Source organism: Schistocerca americana, chromosome 2 (genome assembly GCF_021461395.2).
Source record: "Schistocerca americana isolate TAMUIC-IGC-003095 chromosome 2, iqSchAmer2.1, whole genome shotgun sequence".
Classification (NCBI taxonomy): Eukaryota; Metazoa; Arthropoda; class Insecta; order Orthoptera; family Acrididae; genus Schistocerca; species Schistocerca americana.
Window position 1 is genome coordinate 302,620,149 of NC_060120.1, and position 27,091 is coordinate 302,647,239.

At 41.3% G+C, this 27,091-nt stretch overlaps 1 protein-coding gene across 1 annotated transcript in view; it reads right to left on the reverse strand.

The window, feature by feature from the left end:
- LOC124596149 (39S ribosomal protein L2, mitochondrial) overlaps positions 1-27,091 on the reverse strand; it is a 52,662-nt gene that overhangs the window by 7,144 nt on the left and 18,427 nt on the right. Inside the window, exon 3 of the mRNA XM_047135168.1 lies at positions 13,739-13,951. Within this exon, the coding sequence (XP_046991124.1) occupies positions 13,739-13,951 (213 nt within the window). The remainder of the gene's footprint in view (positions 1-13,738; positions 13,952-27,091) is intronic.

The window sequence follows — 27,091 nt, forward strand, 5'->3', positions numbered from 1 at the left end:
TCAATGCCAAGTCACAATAGTTTATTGAGATCTTGTTACAAACTTCCAACAAACCTAAGCATTGAGCAGCAGAGTGACCAGTTTCTTAATCTGATCACAAACAAAGTTGAAGCTTCATCTGTAATCAACAATACTGTCTTCATAATGCTGTTTCATCACCCTCACAACACATCCTATACACAGAAGCTTCTTTCTCTATATTCATCAGGTGCAGGTGGTCTCTTAAGGTTCCCATGACCTGTCATTAGTCCTACCATAAGTTTAGTCTGCCTACTGTTCAAGCCCAGGATTACAGAAATATGCTTAAACATTACTTTGGCATCAATAGCTTGCCATTTTTTTGTTTTCAGATCATAGTCCAATAGTCTACATGCTGCTCTCTGATTCAGTTTCATAGTTTCAATTTAACCATTGCCTTAGTGCTGGTAAGGACAGATTCTTGTCCAGTAAATAAGAGTTGTCACACCTGTCCTGGCTAGCCTATTAGCTTGTCCATTGCCACTGATTTCTGACTGACCAATCACACAAGGACTTCATGGCATCCTACAATGATTTTTGATCTTATTGCAGGAGCTGATGAAGATTTCAGAGCTGCTTGGCAATCTGAATAAATGTAGGTGCTATTATCTTCATAGTGTGGGTGCAAATTCTTCTCTGTGCACATTCTGATACCAGATATATCCACCTGGGTTACTGTGGCCAAACTTCCTAGAAAGCACTCCCTCCAGTCTAGGCTGTACCCCTTACAACGCAGCCTCAGTACCTTCATCTGCTTTTGACCTATTAGCAAACTAAATTATGTCTCCTCCATTGTGTTGTGATCATTCTTTCACTGCTTGCTATTTCCAGTTGTTTCCTTGAATGTTTTATGAAACACTCAACATTTCCCTGGCCACTCCTGTATTTACCACGGTCGCTACATTGGTATGGGATTCAGGATATCCTATGGATATCCAATTATTTCTACTTTTTAGCCTCTGTGGCCTTGCCTCCCCAGGTGTAAATGGGGTATGTCCAGCTTGGCCTCCATTCCAGCAGAGGGTGTGCTGCTAATTCTGCCTGTTGTAGCTAAACAGTCCAGTCTCTGCACCTTGATAAGCTCTGTAGCAGTCACCCACTGTTGTAGTTTGTTCTACCATTCTGTAACTCCATAAACTATCACAGAGCTAATTATAGTGGTGTATATCTAGTATATACTTGTGTGGTTTAGACTCTAGTTTTATCCCCAGGCTCTTCTAATACTCATAACAGTACCTTTCACCTCGGAACACACATTCTTTATGTAAGGGGTCCATGATATTTTCACATCCAGGGTTACCCCTAAATACTTCACTACCCCCTCTATAGGTAAAGTTTCATCAAGAAGCTCAAGATACCAATATGTATCCTGGATTTGTTGCCTCGTAATCGGTACTACAACAGTTTTCTTGAGGCTGACACTTGGATCCTCTTTCCTGAACCAATTTTGCACAATGTTCAATGCATATTGTGCCGTAGTTCTGACAGTACCAGGAAATTTGGAAAATATTACTATGATGAAGTCATCTGCATATCCTTGGCAAAAGTAACCTCTAGTGTTAAGTTCTTCGATGAGTTCATTCACCACTGGGTTCCACGGTACTGTGTCAAAACTACTCCTTGTGGACACTTTCTGATGGTGTTGATCACCAACCAATAGGTTTCTACCTTTACTTACTCAGCTTGGTCTTACCCACCTATATATGGTTGTCTCAATGCCATGCTCTTCTGCTGCAGCTCTAACCATGGATTTGAAAGTTGTATTGCTACAAGCACCAGCCAGGAAGATGCAGAGGGCAATTTTGTAAAGGTGTAATTATTTTTCCACCATCCCAACAAGTTGGAGAAATTCTGTTTCACACGATTTGCCTGGTTGATATGCATGTTGGTTTACATGTAGAGGAACCTTAGTTAGCCTCTTTTGCTTAACATACACATAAACCCGTTTTTCTAACATATGAAGAATGAGGCCCGGCTGATTGGTTTCACATCCTTGGCCTTGGTATGATCAGTTCTCTGTGGCTTCAGACCAATCACAACACTCACTGTCCTGCAAGCACTAGGAATCATTCCTGTTGTGAGGCTGACCCTAACAGCCCTTACTGAAACCAAATTAAATTCTCATCTGCCTGTTTCAGTAGGGCTGAAAAGATTCCATCCAAATGGTTGAAATGTTCCCACTGCCCACTGGATCCTTTTTTTCTTTTCGTTTTTGGAAATTAACACAATCTGTAGCAGATTTCCCGTTCTGCCTTGGTGGCCTGTAAACCACTGCCTCTCAGGGCTTGAATCTATTTTGTCTGCCAGAGCACACAGAGGAAAATGTCTTAGAAGCACATATAGCATCTCATTTGCTGTCCTTGTATAATCACTATCCCCATTCCTTAGAATACCTACTGGATAAGTTGGTATCCTGGTGAGAATTCCTCAGAATACCTTCTAGGACAATAGCTTCACTTGCTTAATTGCAATGTTGTATGTGGCAAGGGCCTCCCAATATTTTGCCCATTGTCTGTTCCTTCTTGCAAAGTTGAACAGTCTTCTTAACTGCTTCCTTTGCACTTCCAGAGCATTATTCCACCGCATTACATTTCTTTTTGCACACTTCTAGGTGATTGGACAGTTTTCTAATTATGATGTCATAATGGCAGATGTCACTGTGTCGTGACAGTTCTCCAAAATCTACTAGATACCTTACCGAAGTTCTGATTTCAGATAAGCGTGAGTTTGAGGTCTTTCCTATAAGAGTTCCACTCTGTTTTCCTATGATTCCTATAGGGCATAATCTAACACCCATTTCAGTCTCAAAGTTAATTTACACTTGGTCACTTAAAGACAGCTACAACACCAGCTGCCAGTATTTAGAAAGGACCCAAAAGTTACGCCAATTACTTCTTCCCTTCTAATGTTCCTGAACATAGATTCTTTCTCCTATTCAGGATCTCCAGGTTGTTGTTCATTCTCGACCAGCTGCTTTGATTCCTCCCATGGAGATATCTTGGGCATCATCTCCTTATGCCAGACAACTGTTTCTATTCCCTCACAGACAGAGATTAGAGCACCCTTGTCCAGATAGACTCTCCTAAATTTGGGCACCAGACCTGCATCCTCCCCAAACTTCTCTCATCAAGTCTTCAGTTTTTATTTTGTTTTCCATGTTCTCCATTTGGACCAATGAGAAGGGGGTCTGTTCCTGACACCACAGAACCCCAAGCAGTGCAAGGCTAATTACTCGGGGAAGTTGCCTGGTTTCCCAATGTTAATGATGCATCTTCCCATATGCCATACACCCCTTGGTATGGATCACATCATACCATGAGTTGGGCTGGTTAATTAAAATAAATTTTAATGGATTAAAAAAGAACATTTTTATATCATAAAAACATAGGCACTGGTTGTGCAGGATGACATGTCAACATTAAAAGCACTACCTTCATTATTTTCACCTTTATAATCAAGTTGGGGCTTCAAATGTATTCATTATCTGTAGGAAGACAGCAGCTGAGCTATTCAAGGCCACAAATGTATCAATCTGGGAACTAAAACTTGTTAAGGGTGCCCCTCCAAAGACAGTTCAAGAAAATACGGCCACAGAACCAGACGATCTTGACAGAGTACTGGAATGTAAATAACGGAAAGGTTGTATCAATGGACAAACCCTTGCAGTGGAAGTCAGCAAAAAAATCTCTGTGAGAAAAGGACTTGGAATTGTACTTGTACTTAGCATTCTCATAGTTTGCCATCAGGATAATCAAAGACATCAGAAACGACCATGCCAGCAAGTTGGAGGCTGCAAGTGTTGCAGATAAACCTCCAAAATAATACAAGGACAACTCCCGTCCTGAGCCATCTTCCGGAAAGACAAGAGGTGGACATGGCCAAGATTCAAAAGCCTTATCTACATGGAGGTGGTGTCTGAGACCTTGGAGAAACTGGAGGTAGATTGATATATGCTAGGAATATAAAGAACTCAAGAGTATTCATTTATGTTAAGAATGGAATTTCATTCATGCTGATATCAGATTTCTTTTCCATGGACTTGGTAAACCTAAGGATGAAACAACACATGGGAGAAAGGCAGCATGAGGGAAAATGCATTGTCCAAAGCTTACGTTCATTATGAGGACAGAACTACTCCTTCCTAGGAATTTAGGAGACTGGTAGATGGCTGCTCTGAGCAGAATGGACAACCACTGGTTGGTTGTGATGCCAATACCCACTTCCTGTTATGGCGAAGCACTGACAGCAACAGCAGAACTGAGTACCTTCTTAAATTTTTGCTTGAGAGTAACCTGGAGATACTGAATTGAGGGAAGGAACATCAGAAGGGAAGAAGTAATTGGTGTAACTTTTGGGTCCATTCTAATAGGTAGCTATGTCAAACAATGGCAGGTGTTGTTGTAACCATCCTTATGTGACCATCTGTAAATTAACTTTGATATTGAAATGGGTGCTAGACTATGACCTATAGGAATCACAGGAAAGCAGAGTGGAACTTTTATAAGAAAAACCTCAACTCACACCTTCTGAAATCTGAACTTTGATAAGAAATCTAGTAGATTTTGGAAGCTACAGCTACTTGTGCAAGAATTAACAAAATTCACACCAGTAATCCAGTAGGTATTCTAAGGAAACGGGATAGTGAGTATACAAGGACAGCAAATGAGATGCTGTATGTGCTTCTAAGACTAATTTTCCTCTGCGCACTCTGGCAGACAAAACATATTCAAGCCCTGAGAGACAGAGGTTCACAGGTCACCAAAGGCAGAACTGGAAATCTGCTACAGAATGAGTTGATTTCCAAAAAAGAAGAACAGAAAAATCCAGTAGGCATTGGGAACATTTCAACCATTTCGATGTAATATTTTTGGCCCTACTGCAACAGGCAGAAGAGAATTTAATTAGGTTTCGATACAAGCTGTTATGATCAGCCTAGCAGCAGGAATCAGTCCTAATGCTTGCAGGAAAGAGAGTGTTGTGATTGTTCTGAAGCCACAGAGAACTGATCATGCCAAGGCCAAGGATGTGAAACCAATCAGTCTGGTCTTCATTCTTAATATGTTAGAAAAACTGGTTAATGTGTATGTTAAGGAAATAGGCTAGCTAAGGTTCCTCTACATGTAAACCAACATGCATATCAACCATGCAAATTGTGTGAAACAAAATTTCTCCAACTTGTTGGGATGGTGGAAAAAGAACTACAAAATTGCCCTCTGCACCTTTGTGGCTGGTGCTTGTAGCAATACAACTTTCAAATCCATGGTTAGAGCTGCAGCAGAAGAGCATGGCATTGAGACAACCATATATAGGTGGGTAAGACAAAGCTGAGTAAGTAAAGGTAGAAACCTATTGGTTGGTGATCAACACAATCGGAAAGTGTCCACAAGGAGGAGTTTTGTACACACTATCATGGAACCCAGTGGTGAATGAACTCATTGAAGAACTTAACACTAGAGGCTACTTTTGCCAAGGATATGCAGATGACTTCATCATAGTAATATTTGCCTAATTTCCTAGTACTGTCGGAACTACAGCACAATGTGCATTGAACATTGTGCAAAACTGGTGCAGGAAAGAAGATCCAAGTGTCAGCCCTAAGAAAACTGTTGTAGTACCATTTACAAGGGAGCAGATCCAGCACACATTTTGGTGTCTTAAGCTACTTGATGAAACTTTACCTATAGAGGGGGTAGTGAACTATTTAGGGGTAACCCTGGATTTGAAAATATCATGGGCCCCTTACATAAAGAATGTGTGTTCAGAGGTGAAAGGTACTCTTATGAGTATTAGAAGAGCCTGGGGATATAACTAGAGTGTAAACCACACGAGTACAAGGGCCATTTGAGCAAAGTCCGAGAGATGGCACCACCAGCACGTATCACAGTCATGTTTAGTTAGTAGCATCTTCGGATAGAACGAACACCAAGTTTCAGCCATATTGGTCTATTTCTTTGTTTTTGGCATTCATGTGAATGAAGGAAGTTGAGTGATTGTCAAAAAATGGATGAAGAAGAGTTTCATGCAGTGATTAAACGTTACTTTATGAAAGGCAAATAAAGATAAGTTTGATAAACATTACAGTGACTCTGCACCTTTGATCAGAACAGTTTATAAGTGGTTTCAAATTTTCGGAGTGGCCATATAGGCACAAGTGATGCCGAACGTTCTGGACGCCCTGTGGAGGTTACGACTCCGGAAATCATTGATAAAATCAATGATATGGTGATGGATGACAGAAGAGTTAAGGTGCGTGAGATTGCTAGTGATGTGGACATCTCAAATGAACAGGTATATAATATTTTGCGTAAGCATTTGGACATGAGGAAGCTATCTGCAAGATGGATTCCGCGATCGTTCACGCTTGACCAAAAATGGAATCGTGTGAAGTGTTGCAAGGATGGTTTGCAGCTGTTCAGGAAGAATCCGCAGGACTTTTAAGCGTCATTTCATCACTGTGGATGAAACATGGACACATTACTCCCAAGACCAAACAAAAATCTAAACAATAGGTTACCAAGGGAGAATCTGCACCAAAAAAGACGAAGACCAGTTCTTCGGCCGGAAAGGTTATGGTGACTGTCTTTTGGGTTCGCAAGGGATAATCCTCATCGACTATCTGGAGAAGGGTAAAACTATTAGAGGTGCATATTATTCATCGTTATTGGACTGTTTCAAAATCAAGCTGCAAAAAAACCGCCGGTGATTGGACTGCAAAAAAAGTCTTTTTCCATCATGACAATGCACCAGCACACACCTCACAAAATTAATGGAAACAGGATTCCAACTCGTTTCACATCACCCCCCCCCCCCCCCCCATTCTCCAGACTTGGCTCCCTTGGACTACTATTTGCCCTTGGACTACTATTTGTTCCCCAATTTGAAGAAATGGCTGGTGGGACAAAGATTTTATTCCAATGAGGTGGTGATTGCAGCAACTAATACCTATTTTGCAGACTTGGACAATTCCTATTATTCAGAAGGGATCAATAAATTAGAACAGCATTGGGCGAAGTGTATAAGTCTAAAAGGAGACAATGTTGAAAAATAAAAAAGGTTTACCCCAAGCACGTAAGTAGTTTTTATTTTTGCACCGACTTTTCAAACGCCCCTTGTATATCTAGATATATACCACTACAATTAGCTCTATGATAGTTTATGGAGTTATAGAATGATGGAACAAAGTACAACAGATGGTGACTGCTAAGGAGATTATCAAGGTGCAGAGACTGCTTAGCCACAGCAGCCAGAATTAGCAACACATCCATTGCTGGAATGGAGACCAAGCTGGAAATACTCCATTACACCTGGGGAGGCAGCGCCACACAGGCTAAAAACTAGAAATAACTGGATAACCTTAGGATATCCTGAATCCCATATCACTTTAGGGACTGTGGTGAATACAGGAGTGGTCGGGGAAATGGCGAGTGCTTCAAAAAAACATTCAAGGAAGCAGTGAAAGAACGAACCACAACACAATGGAGGAGACATAATCCAGTTTGTTAATAGGTCAAGAGCAGATGAAGGTACTGAGGCTGCGGTGTAAGGGGTACAGCCTAGACTGGAGGGAGTGGTCTTTCTAGCAAGTTTCACCACAGTATTCGCACTGGAAATATCTGTTATCAGAGTGTGCACAGAGAAGAATTTGCACACACACTATGAAGACCGTAGCATCTACATTCATCCAGACAGTCAAGCAGACCTGAAATCTTCTTCGGCTCCTGCAATAAGATCAAAAATCATTGTAGAATGCCATGAAACCTTTGTTACGGGAAAGCAACAGGGTACTCTTGCTGTTGGTCCCTGGTCAGTCAGGAATCAGTGGCAATGGACACGCTAATAGGCTAGCCAGGACAGGTGCGATGGCTCCATTTATTGGACAAGAATTCGTCCTAACAATTACTAAAGTGATTGTTAAATCAAAACTATGAAACTGAATCAGAGAGCAGCATATAGACTATTGGACTATGACCTGTAAACAAAAACATGGCAAGCCATTGATGCTAAAGCCATGTTTTAAGAGTATTTCTGCAGTCCTGGGCTTGAACAGGAGGCAGACTAAACTTATGATAGGACTCATGACAGGCCACGGGAACTTAAGAAACACCTGCACATGAAGGGTATAGAGAAAGAAGCCTCTGTGTGTAGGCTGTGTGGTGAGGGTGATGAAACAGCACCACATCTAATCTTCCAATGCAAAGTGTTGGAGACATCAAAAGATACAGAACATTCAGGTCATGAAGTCCTGAAGAAACTGCGTCTAAAAAAGAACTAGGACACAGGGCATACTACTACTCTTTAGAGGTACCATAGTTGGAGTCATGAACGATGATGGTCGAGTTTCTTGTTCAGCACACCCTCGTCACACATACTCAGATAGCCAATACATGTTCAGCAGTTTTCTGAGTACTCTGGTCTGAATGCCACAGCTAATGCGAGCATTAAACACGATAGTAGTGAGTTGTTTAGTGAATTTATATTTCACTTGTTGCGAGAGCTGTCATTGCTGATAGTGGTGGTAAGTAATATATTCTGCATAAGCAAGCAAGAGACATAATTTGCAGGATATCCTTCAAGCAGAAAGCATGCACATGCGCGTACTGCAACTGTCGCTTGGCATCGTCAACAATGCCATTCCCATCAATGCTTCGACAGGTGAAAGCTGCCATCATTTGTGGGTTGGACTATAGTTGGCTTTACTAGATCCATAGGGAGTGAAACTGCACAGTAAGTCCAGTTTCAGAGTAGGCAATAGTGGGCTAGGACCACTGTTACTTTTATACTTATATGGATATGGTGTCTGTTCCTTTGGACATGTCCAAAAGAACAGACACGGTTGATGACCTGCAGCCGTCTAGAACGAAATTAGAATTATATTAATACCTTTAGCTGCTGGCGGGCGTTGATATATATATCAACGGGGACAGGTGAAAATGTGTGCCCCAACCGGGACACGAACCCGGGATCTCCTGCTTACATGGACCCGGTCGGGGCACACATTTTCACCAGTCCCCGTTGATACATATCAACGCCCATCAGCAACTGAAAGTATTAATATAATTCTATTTACTGTTATTTTTATCTCACTTATAAATCAGATCACTCCAAACTAGGAGCAAGTAGATCTGAGATGGATGACAATAATGCAATTAATAAAAAAGCTGTTCCAAACTTTTCTGACCCGTTTAATTTAAATATAAAATACATTCATCCCGTGTAATCTTCTGCAGACAGCCCACTTTACTATGTTGTGAAACCTAGGGAGGCAGCGGCATATATGCTAAAAACTGGAAATGACTGAATACCTCTAGGATATCCTGAATCCCACGCCAATATAGGGAACATGGCAAATACAGGAATGGTCAGGGAAATGCTGGTTGCTTCAAAAAACAGCCAAGGAAATGATGTAAAGATAAAATACATTCATCCTGTGCAGTCTTCTGCAGACAGCCCGCTTCATTATTTTGTGAATATTCACCTTTTAACAGGCATGAACAACAAATGGTTTAATCAAAAGGAGCAAAGTCTGTTGTTACCTAACTTTGGTAGGAGCCTGAGCAGAAGTCTTTCTTCTGTCACAGCACTGATGGAACGACATGTAATAGGAAAAAAAGGGAGCTGCTGCAATATGGTAAGTTGTTGCTTTGCACTTCTTACACTCAAGGCAAGGAAACGAAAACTGGAAGAGTGCTGCCACATCTAAACAAAATTATGTCAGCATTGCAAAGTTATTAGTGTTAGAACACTGGTTACAGGTCAAAGGCTAAGGAATGTTTTCCAGGAGCTGCAACTGTCAATTAATAACATATTCAACATTTTTTTGAAAAACTTTGTCATGGTTGTGTTCATGGTATTCACTAGTGAAATGAAGTATGTCCAGATGCTTCACTCTTAACCACACTACTGCTGCCTTGACTCATTTAAACAGAACACAGACAGTTTAGAGGACAGGTTTGGGGAAATATTACCAGCTAAATGGGAAAATTACCACATGTTCTTAAGGTATGTATTTGAAACATAAGAAAAATTAAGGGCACAGAGTGTGCTGTCTCCTGTATTGAAAGCTAAAGCATTTGTATTTCAAGGACTTGTGATGTTGATGCTGCTTGTTGTGGCATCCCAAACTGAAAACATACAGCTCTACCAAAGCTTTTACATTTAGTAGCTGATGATTATGATGTTGATGAAAGAAAGGGAAACACTTGACTGTTCACACCAAAAGAAAGGTAAAGTCTGTGGTGCAGGCCTGTGACTGCAATACTGGCCTCACTGCAATCCTCCTTTGCTGTGGTACTAGGAGAGGAAGGGTGGTGGGCCCATTGTCCAGGCCACCTTTGATCCCTGTGAAAGAACCCCAATATTCATTCGATAGCAGTCCAAGTGGGCCTAGGGTCATCCTGGAGAGACTGGAATGATGAAACTGCCCCCTCGTACACGGGATCAAACTTGAGACATCTTGGGCAGGAGTGAAGTGCACTACCCAACAGACCACCACAGCCAACATGTGTATACTTAAATTTTCAAAAAATTGTAAAAGAAAGGGAAATTCTGTTCCTGCAAAATGCAAATCAAAGAAATGTGCTTGTGGAAGTATTGGCCAATAGTATGATCACACATTTGATTCCTGGACTTCATAGTTTAAAGAACCATGTCCTTGACTACATCACATTAAATAATTTTACAAAGAGTAAAAATACTTAAATGACACTAAATGTATAACTTTGTACAAAAGGACGAAAAAGTGTTGATATGTACTGCATCTTCTTATAAAACAATAATTGGCAAATAAAGAAATTTTTGTATTATTTCATAAAATGCTGACATATTCCCTAGGTGCCACCCCCTTCCACTTTCTCATTACTGCTGTGTGTGAGACAAAATTAATTATGTTTCAATAGGCTTTTGTGATAATGATGAGCAATTGTTTATTTATCTCCTTAGTGAGTGACAGTATGGAACAGGCTTAGTAACATTTTTGCCCTTTTTGTATGTAAAAATGCCTATAAATGCTTTAGATTATCATTTGTGGACCTTTTTGTCAAAAAATGGAAAATCCAGGGTGGAATACGTAAGAGTTTGTGAATGTCATGTTTTTTATCTTCAAAGAAAATTGCTATCCTCATTACACAGGGCAGTCAGAAACGGTGAAAAGCTTGTAAGTGTGTTGCAGGATACGTTGCACTGAGAAATATTTGTTAAGAAAAAAAATTTGATACTTTGAGCAGTTTGACTTAATTGGGATTGAAGTTAGCCAATAAAGCCATTGCACACACAAATTCGAACAGCCCACCAGATATAATTAACGTCAGTTGTTCTCGTAGTTCAGGTGAAAGCACAAGAGACATTGGCTCGACCATTACTACCGTCCCATGTCCAATTTTTGTGTTGCTCTCTTGTTACGTTTCAGGTAACCAAACAAAGAGTGCATTTGACAACATTGTCTCTGGCTGCTAATCTGCACACAAAATGGCCTGACTGGCTAACTTCAATGCCAATTAACTCAGAAATAGGCAACATACAGAATTTTTCCCCTTAAAAATTATTTCTCAGCACAACTTACCCTGCAACATCATTAGAAGCTTTTCATGCTCTTTCTGACCACACTGTATATGAAGTCAAAGCTATGAGTTGAAGATTACCTAAGAGTAAACTCATATTTGCAATGAGCACATGCCGTAAGTGTGTAAAGCTTGATATTACAGATACTTTGCCTTTAAAGATATAGGTTCTGACACTGGAATAACTCAAATCTATTATGACACTTTGATGTTTTAGAAACTGGAGCAACAGAGCATATGGTACATGCTTATTCATGTCTATCTTTGGTTAAACAGCAACTGAGGTGGCAAGTCTAATGCAGGTGCAGTTAGCTAGCCAACTCATCATGGTATGCATGATAGGGCTTTTTTTTCTAGGTGACATGGCTTCAATACCATCATATTTAAACCAAAGAGCTCCAAAGACACAAAAATCTTACTGTTGTAACCTTACAACCTGCACTTGACCAAACAAATTCTGACTTCACATTTATACCCCAGTCAGCAAGACAAGATATCTTGGTAAAGTAAGTTACGTGTACATTTTAGATTGGAATAATACTAGTAGAGAAACACTGAAAATACAAAAATCTAAAAATAGGGTTGGTTGGTTTTGGGGATTAAAGGGACCAGACTGCTACGGTCATCGGTCCCTTCTAAAAATAGGGGATCTTATAACAGGCTGGAGGCACAGCTGATACCAAAGTATTCTCATTTTATGTAGACATTAAAACATTGTTTCGTCTGATGCCATCAGTGATCAGCAAAGTGAAAATGTTTTATGGATATATCAAACTACATCTCAAACAGTAATAAACAATTTTTTAATTCTTTTAAAATGAATGTAGTTACAAAATGGAGACAGGCACAACAAAAGACTACTATACATTTGAGCTTTCGGCCAAAAGGCCTTCATCTCAAGTATAAAGTGCGCACACACACACACACACACACACACACACACACACACACACACACACAAAACCACAGTGCGTGTAGACTGTGGTTTTTTGTGTGTGTGTGTGTGTGTGTGTGTGTGTGTGTGTGTGTGTGTGTGTTTCGTTTTGTACTTTAGAGAAGGCCCTTTGGCCAGAAGCTCAAATGTATAGCAGTCTTTTTGTTGTGCCAGTCCGTGAGGCAGTTTCTCCTCTATATCATGAGTAACAATCTATCCTTTTCATAATGTTATAGTTAATCTCATAACTACTATACATATGCAGTTAGATGTGCAGACAGAAAAACATTACAAAGCAATGTTAATTAAGGAGACAGAAAAGTCGCACACATCAGCCTCAAGAAGTGAAATAAACTGTGTAATGATATCTTGGTACACAGCACTGTTGACTGTAGTTTCAAAGGAAATATGGCTCACTATTCGACGATGTGATATGGCACATTACACTCAAATTTTCTGACAGTACACGGAGTTTTCATGAAAGACATGTCGATTTTCAACTAGCCAACTGTAGTTTCAAAGGAAATATGGCTCACTATTCGACGATGTGATATGGCACATTACACTCAAATTTTCTGACAGTACACGGAGTTTTCATGAAAGACATGTCGATTTTCAACTAGCCAAATTTTTGGTGTTGAGTATTCACTTATCCACTAAAGGGAAACCATGCCTTATCGGGGAGCAAACATGGTATAATTCTGTGACTCAATGTATGTCAACAAATGACCAAAACCATGATTTCCATTACCTGATGACTTGAATTACAGCATACTAAAAACATGATCTGAATGAAATTTTAATATCTGAAACATTTTCTTAGCACAATCTTATGAAATCTGAGATTAGACATTAAGGCAATTAATCTCATTGTTGCTGAATTATTCATCACTGTGGTATCTGGATATTTCCTACAAAATGCACATACAACACATGTATGTGAACAACTGACAAAATACCATTAAGCAACGAAAAGTTGTTTGGGGAAACAGTTTGTTTACCAAGCAATGAACGTGCAATGATCTGTAACTGTTATGTTGGTGTCTTTGTTGTCAGTTATACCTGCACAGCTATCTAGCGGTGGCTGACCGAATGAATCCAATGCTACTCCATATTTACAGACACTTTTATTTTCATGTACACGACTTTTCAAACGTACTGTAGAACCAGCTCTTGTATACAGTAAGTACTACTCATTATTTAAGCACAAGAAACAATACCATTCACATACCAACAGTTGCCATGCATTCTTGAGCAAGAGAGACTTCTCGTTTTGATGGCAGTTGTATAATTACTCTGTCACCTGTTTTTCGTAAAACTGTTGCATATGTTCCAGCAGCATGAACAAAAAATCCACCCAAACCAGGGTATTTTTCCACACAATGAACTTGGGTGCCTACTTGCAATGCACCAAGGGGATATGCATCGCCTTCATTTGCTCGAACTGTAGAAATTAAAACCACATTAGTAAAATATCATAGGCCATCAGTATTCTAGTCTTTGTTATTACAACGAAAAGTTATTACAACATATTCATAAAAAAATATTACATGCGGTTACATTTAAGATAGTAAAATATAGGTCAGAAACATGAAACACACTCAAAATGCTATTGGTGCTGCTGTTTGCAGGCTCTCTGCATTGGGAGTCATTATAGTTAGAAATAGTAATATTTATGTTGTTTACTGAACTGAGTATTAAGGCTTATCTTCTCCTCTCAACACAAGTTAGAAAATCTGAACTTTTCAATATTTATTTTAAGAAATTAAGAACCAAAACATTTGACATCTATATTTGTACTCCATAAGCCAATGTACAATGGGTATTGGAGGCTATATACTATATTACATTCACACATACACACCCTTCCTATTAAATTCACAGGTGGTAAGCAAAGAATATTATGGTTTAGCATCTCATCGACTACAAACTCATTACAGAGAGAGCACAAGCCCAGGTTGGCAAGGAAAGGGAAGAAAATAGGCCTTGTCTTTAACAAAGGAGTCAGACTGGTATTTGCCTTAAGTGATTCAGGGAAATCATGGAAAACCTAAATCTGGATAGGGATTTGAACCACCATCCTCCAAAATGTAAATCCACTGCGCTAACCACTGCACCACCTCACTCAGTTGTGAGGATGCTATGCAGGAAGAAAGATTTTCAGCAATCCTTTGTAATCACATGGAATTTCTCTAGTTTTGTCATGAACACTATGCAAATTATATGTCAGAGGAAGTTATAAGCTTTTTGTATCCCTACCTGTAATTTGAACAGCATTTTTACAAAACTTATTTACTGACTAAATGAATCTGTGATGAACTACACAACTTTTCTTTAAATTTTCTCTCTCACCTTCTTTAATCCAATTTTGCATGGGCGAAAGACCATCAAATAATACTCAAGAAATGGTCAAACATGGGTTCTGTCCTGTGTGAACTATTTTAACTTTTTATCCTGTTACCCTGCTTTTTCCCACGGCTAGATTTATGTGGTAATTCTACTTTGATTTACTCAGACAAATACTCCCAGATACATGCAGATTGAGACTGAGTCCACTGATCCATAACCAATGGCCCAGCCAAAACATATCAAGTCCTTTTATTTATTCAGATTACATTTACTGTATTTATGTTCGATGTCCACTCCACCAACAACTGAGCATCTTTAAGGTTGTCTCCATTTCAAAAATATTTCCTTAATTTCACCTCCCTGTAATCTCATCATCATCTGCAAACAGTCTCAGAGCTTCAAATACAATATGTACCTTGTCATTTATACACAATGTGGACAGTAATGGTACTATAAAACAACCTTGTATACCGGAAATTATTTTCACTTCTGACATGATCTCCCGATTAAGAACAATGTACTACTTGTCAGGGCACCTTCATTGCAATCACATATCTGTTGCAATGTTTGATCTATACACATTCTCTTTATATTGAGGTGTGGAATTGTGTTGAAGGCCTTCTGAAATACAAGAAATGGTATTATGAATCTAAGCTCCACTATCTACTGTCTTTTAGGTATCAAAAGCAAATCCTCTGTAATCACACGGAATTTCTCTAGTTTTGTCATGAACACTATGCAAATTATATGTCAAAGGAACAATTGGAACATTAGCAGAAGGAGCTATTGAGGGAAGGAATCGGCGGGGGCAACCAAGGATATCATACATGCAACAGATCATGAATGACGTTGGATGTAAGACATACGTGGAAATGAAGATGGACAGAAGAGAGGAATGGCACTCTGGTGCAAACCAACCTCAGGGTTGAACACTAAAAGAAAGAAGAAGAAGAAGAAGAAGCAAAGAAAGCAAGCAAGCTGGGTTTCACATGACTGCTGCTTATGGAAATCATCTTGATTCTTAAAGATGTGTTATTAGATTTCCGAATTGGAGTGACGGGGTGAAAGGGACCAAACTACAGAGCTCCATCCTATATGTGCCAGGATGGGAACAGTCCGCAGAGAGGAAGAATACAGAAAGCAAATCCTGAGGAACCCAACTGCAACTGTGAATCAAGAGAGAGAAGCAAGTAGAAGTGAGAGAGGGGTAAGAGGGTAAAGGTGGATGAGTTGTCTCATCAAGAAAGCTGCTGAAGACCCCCGGAACATGTTATGTGATGGGAGGTGCACACTTTGCATCCAACCAGTGTTTCCCAACCCTCCACTACCACACAAAAACTGGCAACATAGACAAGTTGATAAAATCTCAGGAAAGAGAACAACAATGACAAGATAGTAAATCAACAACAGATGTAAAAGAATGAGAAGAATTAAAAAGGTGGGAAGGGCAGGAGCCAAGCTAGCCCACCAAGCTACAGCAGCCATGGGCCCCCCCTGGATTGGAGCTGGCAATGGGCAGCCTTCCAATCCCTGAAGCACCCAATGAGGCCAATGTTCCCTACCTCACAAAGAGAAGTAAAACTAAGACCAGATTAGCAACTTTGGTGTTGTCTGCTAGCACAAGAGGCAGCAAGTTTAAGGTTTCACCTTAAGATGGCCAATGCCCAATACCAAGTCAAAAAATAATGGTAGATTCCCTGTGAGGAGCACGGAGAGAAGACTGCCACATAGTTGTGGACCTCTTCAATGTTCCCAGTTTGATCAGAGACACTAGGGGACACCAATCCATATTCCAAGCCTACAACAACTGATGGAGTAGTGTCAACTGAAGGTCCGGCTCTGGCACCACCACCTCCAAAGTCAGCATCCTGGTAGCCAACTTGGACAACCAGGCAGCATGATAATTTCCTGGATTCCAATATATCCTGCGGTCCAGACAACGACAACCTACAGTCCAGCTCGATGGAGATCAGAGAAAATATCTTGCACATCCATGACCAACTGTAGCATTGGTCGACAGAGTGAACATTGTCAAGAAGTCACTGGCAATTCGTCTCACTGGTGCAAGAACAAACGTGACTGGGGGCTCGAGCGATGGCCACCAATTTTGCACTGAATACACTTCATCCATTTGGCAGGGAGCACTGATCACTGCACCTTGCATGAGTGTAGGCAAAATCAGTTCATCTGTCGACCATAGGCTCATCATTGTATACCTCTCCTGAACCCAGTAAAGCATCAAGGATGACCAGGCACTGGCAACAAAAAACCATGGGTTCAACAGTCTTTCAGTCCAAAGGATTAGTTGATACAGATACAAGGACTGGGTATGCACCACGGGTGCATACACAGTTGATCCCTGATGGGAGGCGACAGTAGGGGAGTTGGAGTTCAGAGCAGACACAGTATGCGAAATGTGATTGTGACTCCAGTCCTGGGTCTCTGTTGTGGGAGGTGGATCTCCTTACCATGAAGGAGGACACTGTAGGGAAGTGGCAAATGTGTGTTGCACAGCTGAGCAGCTGGCCCCTGATCTACAGGAGAGGGTCCCAGCCTCTGTGTGTAGGCTGTTGTTACTGAAGCAGTGAAATCTATAAGTTGTGACCAGCACGTTCATTTAGGTAGGCGAAGATGGGAAAGAGACATGTCTTGGCAGCTGAAAACCAAAAGCCACAGGTGACAGCCCAGGGCTTTGTGTTTTGTATGGCACCCTGCAGCTGGCATTGAGCAGCGCCCACATTGGAGAGCAATAGTAAATGCAAAATTCATCAGCATACAGGGAATGTGACGCTGTAGACACCACAGCTGCAGCTAGACCATTGACAGCAACTAGAAAAAGGGGCACACTGTGGGACCCCATTTGTCTGTATATGAGAGGAGCACTGCAGAAAATTCCAACTTGAAGCTGGAAAATACGGTGCGACAAGGAATGTAGGGTAAGAAGGATGTGATGGTGCCATATGGTGTCATAAGACTTCTGCATGTCAAAAAAAGACAGTGATTAGTGGTGGCACCATGCAAAAGATGATTGGAGGTCAGACTCCAGGCAGACCAAATTGTCGGCAGTAGAATGGCTTTGGCAAAAACCAACCTCGGATGGAGCCAAAAAACCCCGAGACTCAAGGTACCAACAAAGCCACCAGCTCACCATTCATTCAAGCAACTTCCAGAAAACATTACTAAGACTAACTGGGCACAATAGCTGTCCACATCAAGGTGGTGTTTACCCAGTTTCAGTACTGGGATGATCATGCTTTGTTACCACTGAGATGGGTACTCACCCTCACCCCAGATAAGGTTGAAAATGGCAAGGATGTGACCTTGGCAATCTACCAATAGGTGTTTCAGCATTTGGCTGTGGATGCAATCTAACCTTGGAGTTGTGTCAGTGAAAAGGGCTATGGCACTGAAGAATTCCCACTCACTGAACAGAGCATTATATGGCCTAGATAAACAAATTCACTCTACTTGCTGTTTGAGGACATGAAGTATAGACTGATAATTCTCAGACCCAGAGGCCCAAACAAAATGCAGAGCAAAATGTTCAGTGACAGCACTGGGCTGCTGTACACAACACCAATCAGGGAGACACTAGGTACACATGTTGAGGACTGGTGTCCATAGAGGCATTGTACCTTCACCCAAACCTGTGGAGGAGGAGTATGCTGTTGAATGGTAGTTAACATACCATTCCCAGAACTCTTGTTTGTGTTGTTTTGTTAGGCAGTGGACCTGGGCATGGCACCATTTAAAGCCAATGAGATTCTCCATCAATGGATGTCGTGTATGGCATTAAGAGAGCACATCTACAACCTCTACTGGCCAGGGCTATTTCAGATGCTCACCAAGGTACTGTCTTCCGACAGGGATCCCAAGGAATAGGAGATCACCAAGTCCGCTGCTGTGAGAATGGCTGCAGTTGTGTTCTGGACAGCCGCCTTGATACTTTCTCTTGACAGGGTACTAAAGGCAAAAGGCATCCCAGTCAGAATTGTTGAGAGCCCATCTGGGTGGACACCCAGCCAAGTGATGCTGAGGGAGAGACAGGATGATCAGAGAATGACAACTGCCTCACAGGTCATCATTGACTGGCCAATGGATGGAAAGGAAAAGAATAGTGTTGCAAATGGAATGGCTGAATAATATCTGTATGTCAGACTGGAGCAGATGAGGGTACCTGTATTACAAAGACAAAAATCCAGCTCAACAATAAAGTTTCAGTAGCTTTACTATGGAGGTCATAGTTCCATCCCACGAAGGGTTGTGATCATTGAAGTCACAAAAATGATGAACGGTACAGGGAGATGAGAAATCTGTGCAGACAACACTGTCTGAGACACTTCACTATTAGGAGGGAGGCACACTTTACAGATGGTAAAATCCACAACAGACATCCTCACATGAAGACCCAGAGCTTCCAAAGTTGTGTCAAGTGGCACATGTTTGCTTCAGACAGAGTCCAGAACATATGTGTAAACTCCAACTGATGCTCTGTTGTAATCAACTCAGTTGTTAAAATGGCCCCAATAAATGCACAGTATAGGGATTTGCAATGCTGGAATCCAAGTTTCCTGGAGAGCAATGCAGAAGTGGGAGAAACATAAGACACATTGGCGCTCAGCCTGGTAGTGGTAAAAACCACTATAGTTCCACTGGAGAATCAATCTGTTGGTATCCTGTGGGGGTGTGAAGAGACCAAGGAGGCAAGTATGCCCTAGGGTCACCTACTCCCACCAGTTGTGAGGATATAGCATCAACACACACTGATTCTGAATCAGGTCAGGTAGGGGGATCCAGTGTCATAGGGGCATTGGGAACTCCTCCTCAGGTACTGATTTGGAATATGTGGGGTCTGGTGGTATAGGGATCATCAGAAATCTTCTTTGTCTTTGAGGACATCTTTTTGTCTCTCTTCTCCTTTGAGTTCAATACTGGCTTGTCTGCCCTAGTTTCATGGGCAGGGAAGGAGCACGAAGCTCTATGACAAGCAACCTGTGTCTCCTTCAGCTACTCGTTGGTATCTTGTTGCAGATCAGCAGGATCCTGGGAGGGGAGCTTCCTGAGGAACTCCTTCCTGATAAGAAACACCAGAGGAGGCTGTTGCTTCTCTGGTTGGGTGGGAATGGGGATCGACATCCCCATGACTGGGGAGTCAATGCTCCCAAAGTGCCTACAGGGAAACAGTAGGAGAAGGGCCCCCAACCACCACGGGAGCAGGTATAGTTGAGAAGCCCCAAGGGCCCAATGTGGAAGGCTCAAAGGTCAGGGGGTTCTGTCACCACAGAGGATGATATCACTGTAGCTGTAGCAAACATCTTAATCATATATACAGGATGCAAATGATCATATTTCTTTATGGCCCCCTCATACACGAGTCGGTCAAGTGGAGGGTCTTGTATTCTTGGAGCTTCTTTTCTCTTTGCAAGACACAGTGCAGTCCGGTGAACAGGGGGAGTGGCATGCCCCCACGGCTGACACAGAGGGAGGGAGGGGGGTGGGCATCTGTGTGCAACTGATGTAATCCCTGCAGACAGGGCTGGCATTACAATGTGACGACACATGCATGGGAGAGGGAGTCCGCCCTGGTAGCTGAGTGGTCAGCGTGACAGACTGTCAATCTTAAGGGCTCGGGTTCGATTCCCGGCTGGGTCGGAAATTTTCTCCGCTCAGGGACTGGGTGTTGTGTTGTCCTAATCATCATCATTTCATCCCCATCGACGGGCAGGTCGCCGAAGTGGCGTCAAATCGAAAGACCTGCACCAGGCGAACGGTCTACCCGACGGGAGGCCCTAGCCACACGTCATCTATCTCTATGGGAGAGGGAACATACAGTTTCACGTCACATAGACATTCCATCAGCTTGATGTTTTCAGGCAATGAGTCATTTCAAAGGGCAAGATGAAAACCCTAGTATCAACCCCTATTGTCCTTTGGTTGCCACTGTACATGACATATGAAACACATCCTGTCACTCCAAATTAGCATGTACCTCATCATCTGTCTCTAAAAGGAGGTTGTGGTGGAAGATGATACCTTGCACCATATTGAGACTGTTACTGGGTGATACATAACTGTCGCACACGAGCAGCACCCACAACTGTGTAGGACATGCCATTTTAATCGGAACTGAACCACTTCTCATTTTCGAAATTGCTGCTACTTCTCCTAACCTGTCCTCAGCATGTTCAACAAAAAAAACAATGGCTTTATATTAAAAAAAGGAATCTATATCAGTCCTAGAGTAAACTAAGTATTGTGATGAGTACTTCTCTCCTTGCCTCTTAACCCTACATTCCTCCCACAGCATAGTCAGGGAAGTAAATGCTGTGGGGTTTTACCACTTCACACTGTGCTAGTGCTTTCCTTTAGAAAGAGGCCGTGTGGGCATCAATGGAACAAAGGTTGATCCACTTCATTTGCATAGGGATCCCACGAGCCACTACAGAAACAAATGTCAACCCAAAGACAGCCTTACATGCTTGAGCAAGCCTTACACAAATTGGGGGACACAAGGTACCCCACAGGTTGCCCACTAGTGACTGTTCTACCTCAACACCCATTCACTTTATCAGCATATAGCACAGGTTGTGTGTGTGTGTGTGTGTGTGTGTGTGTGTGTGTGTGTGTGTGTGTGTGTGTGTGTGCCTTCCTTGGCATCTCAGCAATGAAGCCAAGGCCCCCACTCTCTAAAACACACAATGTTCCGCCACCACATCTAACAATGGTCCCTGAAGTACACCCAGATTTTATCATAGAAAAGGTCTGGCAGCACTGGCCAGTCTGGGAAACCCAGCATTGCCATACCCACACCCAACCACTGCTGGTGGAGCTCCCTGGAAAAAACAAAGCCCTCAGTTCCCATTTTTGGAGAGAGGGAGAGGGAGACGTGAATGCTCAAAATTATAAACCATATCCAAGCATGGCCGGCACCAAGAAGACTACCCAGTGGAAAGGCTGAGGAAAGAAAAGAATGGACTTTCAGCATAGAAAGGGGAATAGCACTGTGAAGGCTGGGGCCACGTGTTAGCCAAGCACATATTAACAAAAGAGGCGTGAGCCCCGTGGGAAGGTAGATTTCTGGAAAAGTTATAATACACAAGTACAAAATACGTTTCTGAGTTCCACAACACATTAACATCATTTACATAGACTGCTGACCATACAATGAAGATGTTAGAAAGTAAACTTCAAAAGTGACTGCAAAGTGGTCAGAATCTGCACCATGTTTCATTATGAGGACCTGCTGCAAGATGGATAGTGGCAGCTCACCAATTTCAGTGTACGAATCTTGGATGACCCATATTTCTAATGCCCTCATGATGAACTGTATCTATTAGTTTCAAGTATGAAGGTCGTGTAAATCCACATGTTCTGCGGCCATGATCATTATCATACTCTCTCACCAAATTTAATTAGGAGCATCACCAGATTTATATATGTTAGAAGAGACATCAATTTATCTATGATGGTGGTGGTGGTGGTAAAAAAACACAGCAATCAGCCTCTCAAGGTTAACTACAGGGGCCTTTGAGTGCAGGGCACATGTACTTAAATTATGAGAATTATTAAAATTTATGTGCAGGGAGAGGATGTTTGAATGCTTGCTTTCTTCATGATTAATTTTGACATCCATGGGGTAATACCACTTCCCCTCATTGAAAAGGAAGTTAATGAAATATTTCAAAATGCCAACAGATGGTTCAAGGCAAATGAATAATAAATAAATTTCGACAAGACTCAGTATACACAATTCAGTAATTCTCATAGAGTGCCATAACCTAAATGCTAAGTTTTCAGAAGTACAGATACATTACAATCTAAATGGAAAACCCACTGTCTAGAGATAATGAAGCATTTAGTTCATCTACGTATGCAGAGCATATGATTTCTGACGCATGTGATTTAAAAACTAAGAATCTAGTTTATTCTTCATATTTCAGCCCACTAAAGAGTTATGGAATCATTTTTGGGGAAATTCATAATACAGAAACATGGTTATAATAATTATGTCTAGGGTTGCTTTTTAGAACATTCTGCTGAGATCTTTCAAAATACTTAGCATTTTTGGCAGCTGCTTCACAATATAAATGCAGTTTGATGTTGGAGGGGAGACAGACAAACTGACTGACAGACAGAGAAAATAAATCGTTGTATGCAAAAATGGGTAGCTTAAGGCCATCATGTAAACTGTCAGAAGGTGCCATAGTTTTCTACTATAATAGTAAAGCTGACACTTCATAGCAAGACATCATAACTGTGATACATAAAGCATGCAAATCACTGAACTAAACTTACCAGTATTTCTGTTTTCTCAAAAAATAGTGAAAAGTATGAATATAGCACTAGCACCAAAAACAAGATCCAGGAAGACTTCAAGAAGTCAGATAAATGGGTACACATGTATTCGACAACCTGCCAGAGCATATTAAATGCCTTGTAGGTAATACAGAGGAGTTTAAGACTAATTTTTACAGAACTTGTTGTTGGACAACTCCTTCTACATCATGGAAAAGTATCTTCAAAGAAACTTATTAATGCTCTAGGTTATTCTATATCTAACATTAATGCTGTAGTATAAAAACCTCTCATAAATCATATAATCACACTGGATATCTCAATGGATCAATCAATATACAAGGGTAATCCCAAAAGTAAGGTCTCCTATTTTTTTATAAGCACATAGACCTGTTTATTTCTACAATGGTTTACATCAGTTTACAGCTTGAACATTTAGCTATTTTTCAACATAATCACCATTTCTGTCGATGCATTTTTGTAGACGCTGTGGCAGTTTTTGTATGCCCATGTCATACCAGCTAGCGGCCATGCTGTTCAGAAAGTTATGAACCTCTTCTTTCACCTCGTCATCGGAGCTGAATCGCTTTCCGGCCAAATGTTCTTTTAACCTAGGGAACAGGTGATAGTCACCGTGCACCAAGTCAGGACTATAGGGTGGGTGAGTGATTATGTTCCACTGAAACTGTTCTGAATTGCCCGTTTGAGTTTTTTCAGAGTCTCACAGTACCCGTCAGCGTTAATTGTGGTCCCAGCGATTCAGCTCCGACAATGAGGTGAAAGAAGTGATTCATAACTTTCTGAACAGCATGGTGTGAGTTGGTATTACATGGGCATACAAAAACTGCCACAGCATCTACAAAAGTGCATCGACAGAAATGGTTTGTTGTTGTGTTGGGGGAGGAGACCAAACTGCGAGGTCATCGGTCTCATCGGATTAGGGAACGAAGTCGGCCGCGCCCTTTTCAAAGGAACCATCCCGGCATTTGCCTGAAGAGATTTAGGGAAATCACAGAAAACCTAAATCAGGATGGCCGGACGCGGGATTGAACCGTCGACAGAAATGGTGATTATGTCGAAAAATAGCTAAATGTTCAAGCTGTAAACTGATGTAAACCATTGTAGAAATAAACGGGTCTATGTACTTATAAAAAAATAGGAGATCTTACTTTTGGGATTACCCTCATAATTATGCACATGGTCGCTAGGGATGATGTGGAAGGATACACCTGCTGGCACAGCGTAACATGGTAAAACACCAGTCTCAGATGTAATAGCTGCTGAGGACTGCTAGGGTCTCACTTGTACACCAGCCGGTGTTTAATAAAGCACACTCTTCAGTGTATCTATTGATGACAACACTGCACTACTTGGTGTTCTCCTGGATTGTGATTTGGACTTTACTGTTACCCATAGATGACATTTGGGTAGTGCATGGATTTGCCTGTCTGTCAAATGTAGGGCTTCCATTGCTCAGCATTCCACTGACCGTTGTGCTCTCAGTGAATGAACTCACAGCATATGGGTGCACTGAGATTGCTTATGTCACCCATCGACAGTTTCTCAAGTTTGATCCCAATAAAAGTGTACATCCACGTGAGTTTTGGAATGACTTTGAGGATATCTTGCCTAAAGTGTGGAGTGATAAGCAGAAGATCGGATTTATTACTTCAAGCTTAATGAGGGAGGCAAGAATCTGGGGGAACTTGGCCTCAGAAAAAAATACTAAATTACAGGAACTTAAAAACACGCTTCTTTGAGGAGTGCTGGGGTAAGCGAAAGCAAATGGATGTACTTAACAGTTTCTGGTCTGGGGAAAAATATTACCCCAAGAAAGAAGGAATAAAAAGATTTGTACAAAGGTGGGTAACTACTCTATCCTATCTTAGTAATAAAGTAGAAATGGAGCAAATCATTTTGGGGGTAGAAAATAAGTTACCTTGGAATTGGAAGAATAAAATAATATCTACACCTAGAGACAATGTAGATAAATTTGTACAATATCTAGAACGCGTTGAATCAGTACTCAAAGAGGAGGAAAGCGCGAGAAGAGAGTATCGCCCTCCTGTTAGACAGAATGACAATCGCACTGATGCAAACATCAGCAGAATGAGTGTGCAGAGAGAAGGTAGGTCACGAGGGAGAGGCAGGACATATGATAATCGGGTCAGTGACCAGGGGCAGTATGGAGACAGCCGACAGATGTCAAGAGGTGATGCAACCAACTGGCGAAGGACATCAGTTAGCGGTGACACACCGCGGCCGGAAAACTTGTAGCTGTCTACGATTATGCTAGCGTTCGTAGACAACGGCATTCCCAGTTAAACCCGCTGGCAAAACCATCCATAAGAAAGGCACCAGTAAAACCACCTAGCATTAATATAGTTGCTACAAAAGAAGGGAAGAATAACAGGGAGCAACAAGAGACAGCAGAATTAATTAAAGTAGAGTTAATGGGGCACAGTAATATTAACAATAAGAATAAGAACACGCTTGTCGAAGAAATAAGTACTGATAATAAGGTTTTGAATCAGGAGGTGAAGGTAAATCTGCACAGCGAAACAGATGAGGATCTGTCTGACAGTGGTGGAAACAGAAATGAAGCAGAAGTCTAAGATGTGCTTAATAGGTTATTTGAAGCAGTTGAGGGTCGTGAAGAAGAAGAGGAGAAGGAAGAAGTGGAGGATATATATATTGCTGACGACACCTGGGTTAGGGTCGCAGAAACAGAGGTGAGTAAAGGAAGAGAAACACTAGAGAGATGTTTTGATTTAGCACTAGTGGACAGACTGGTAGGAGCTGCCACTAATAATCCACCCACAAGACAGGTTTTGACAGAAGGGAAACGGTGCAGGATTTATTAGACGAAGTAAAACCTGAAATCAAAAAAGAGTACTTAGGACAGCCAATAATAGAGTTCAGTGTATTAAATGAAAAGGTAAAGTGTTTAATAAGTACAGGATCAGAGGTGTGTGCTGTGTCACAAAATTTTGTGAATGGACTCCTAGATAATAAACAAGTAGTAAAGATGCCAGTAAGTGGCTTAAATATAATTGTAGCAACAGGAAAAACCAAGATGGTTGTAGAGCAAGAAGTATTCCTACCCATAGTTGTAAAGGGGGTAGTAATTAAGCAGAACTTCTTAGTAATAAGTGGACTAAGCGTAGACATGCTGGTGAGTGCTGATTTTCTTAGTAAACATGAAGGATGGGTAAATTTCGGGATAAATGATGTAATGGTTAGAATTAATGGTAACCTTATAACAATACCCTTTAAAAGTAAGAGACCATGTGACGATACAGAACTGAATGACTTTCCAATCCGTATTTGCAAGACCACAAAACTGATGGAAGGCTACAATGAGTACAGTGGAGGTAAAGAAGTGGATCCGTCTGAGCTGGATAGCGTCAGAGAAATGATTGATGACAAATTACAGGACTTAAGCGATACCTCAGAGGGCTTTGCACTCTTTGCAGAGTTAAGTGCGTGACGAACACTAGGTCTCGAGTCATATGACAATACTATTTCCTTTCATTTCATATTGTCAACCTTCCCCTTATTTCATTCAGAACTTTTTACTATCTTCTTTCTTTCTTCACTATCTAGGAGCGTCAGAGACGAAAATACCTCAGAGGGCTTTGCATCCTTGCAGAGCTAAGTGCATGACGAACACTAGGTCTCGAGTCATATGACAATACTATTTCCTTTCATTTCGTATTGTCAACCTTCCCCTTATTTCATTCAGAACTTTTTACTATGATCTTTCTTTCTTCACTATCTAGGAGCGTTAAAGAGACGACAATACCTCAGCGGGCTTTGCACTCTTTGCAGAGCTAAGTGCGTGATGAACACTAGGTCTCAAGCTGTATGACAATACTATTTCATTTCGTATTGTCAACCTTCCCCTTATTTCATTCAGAACTTTTTACTATAATATTTC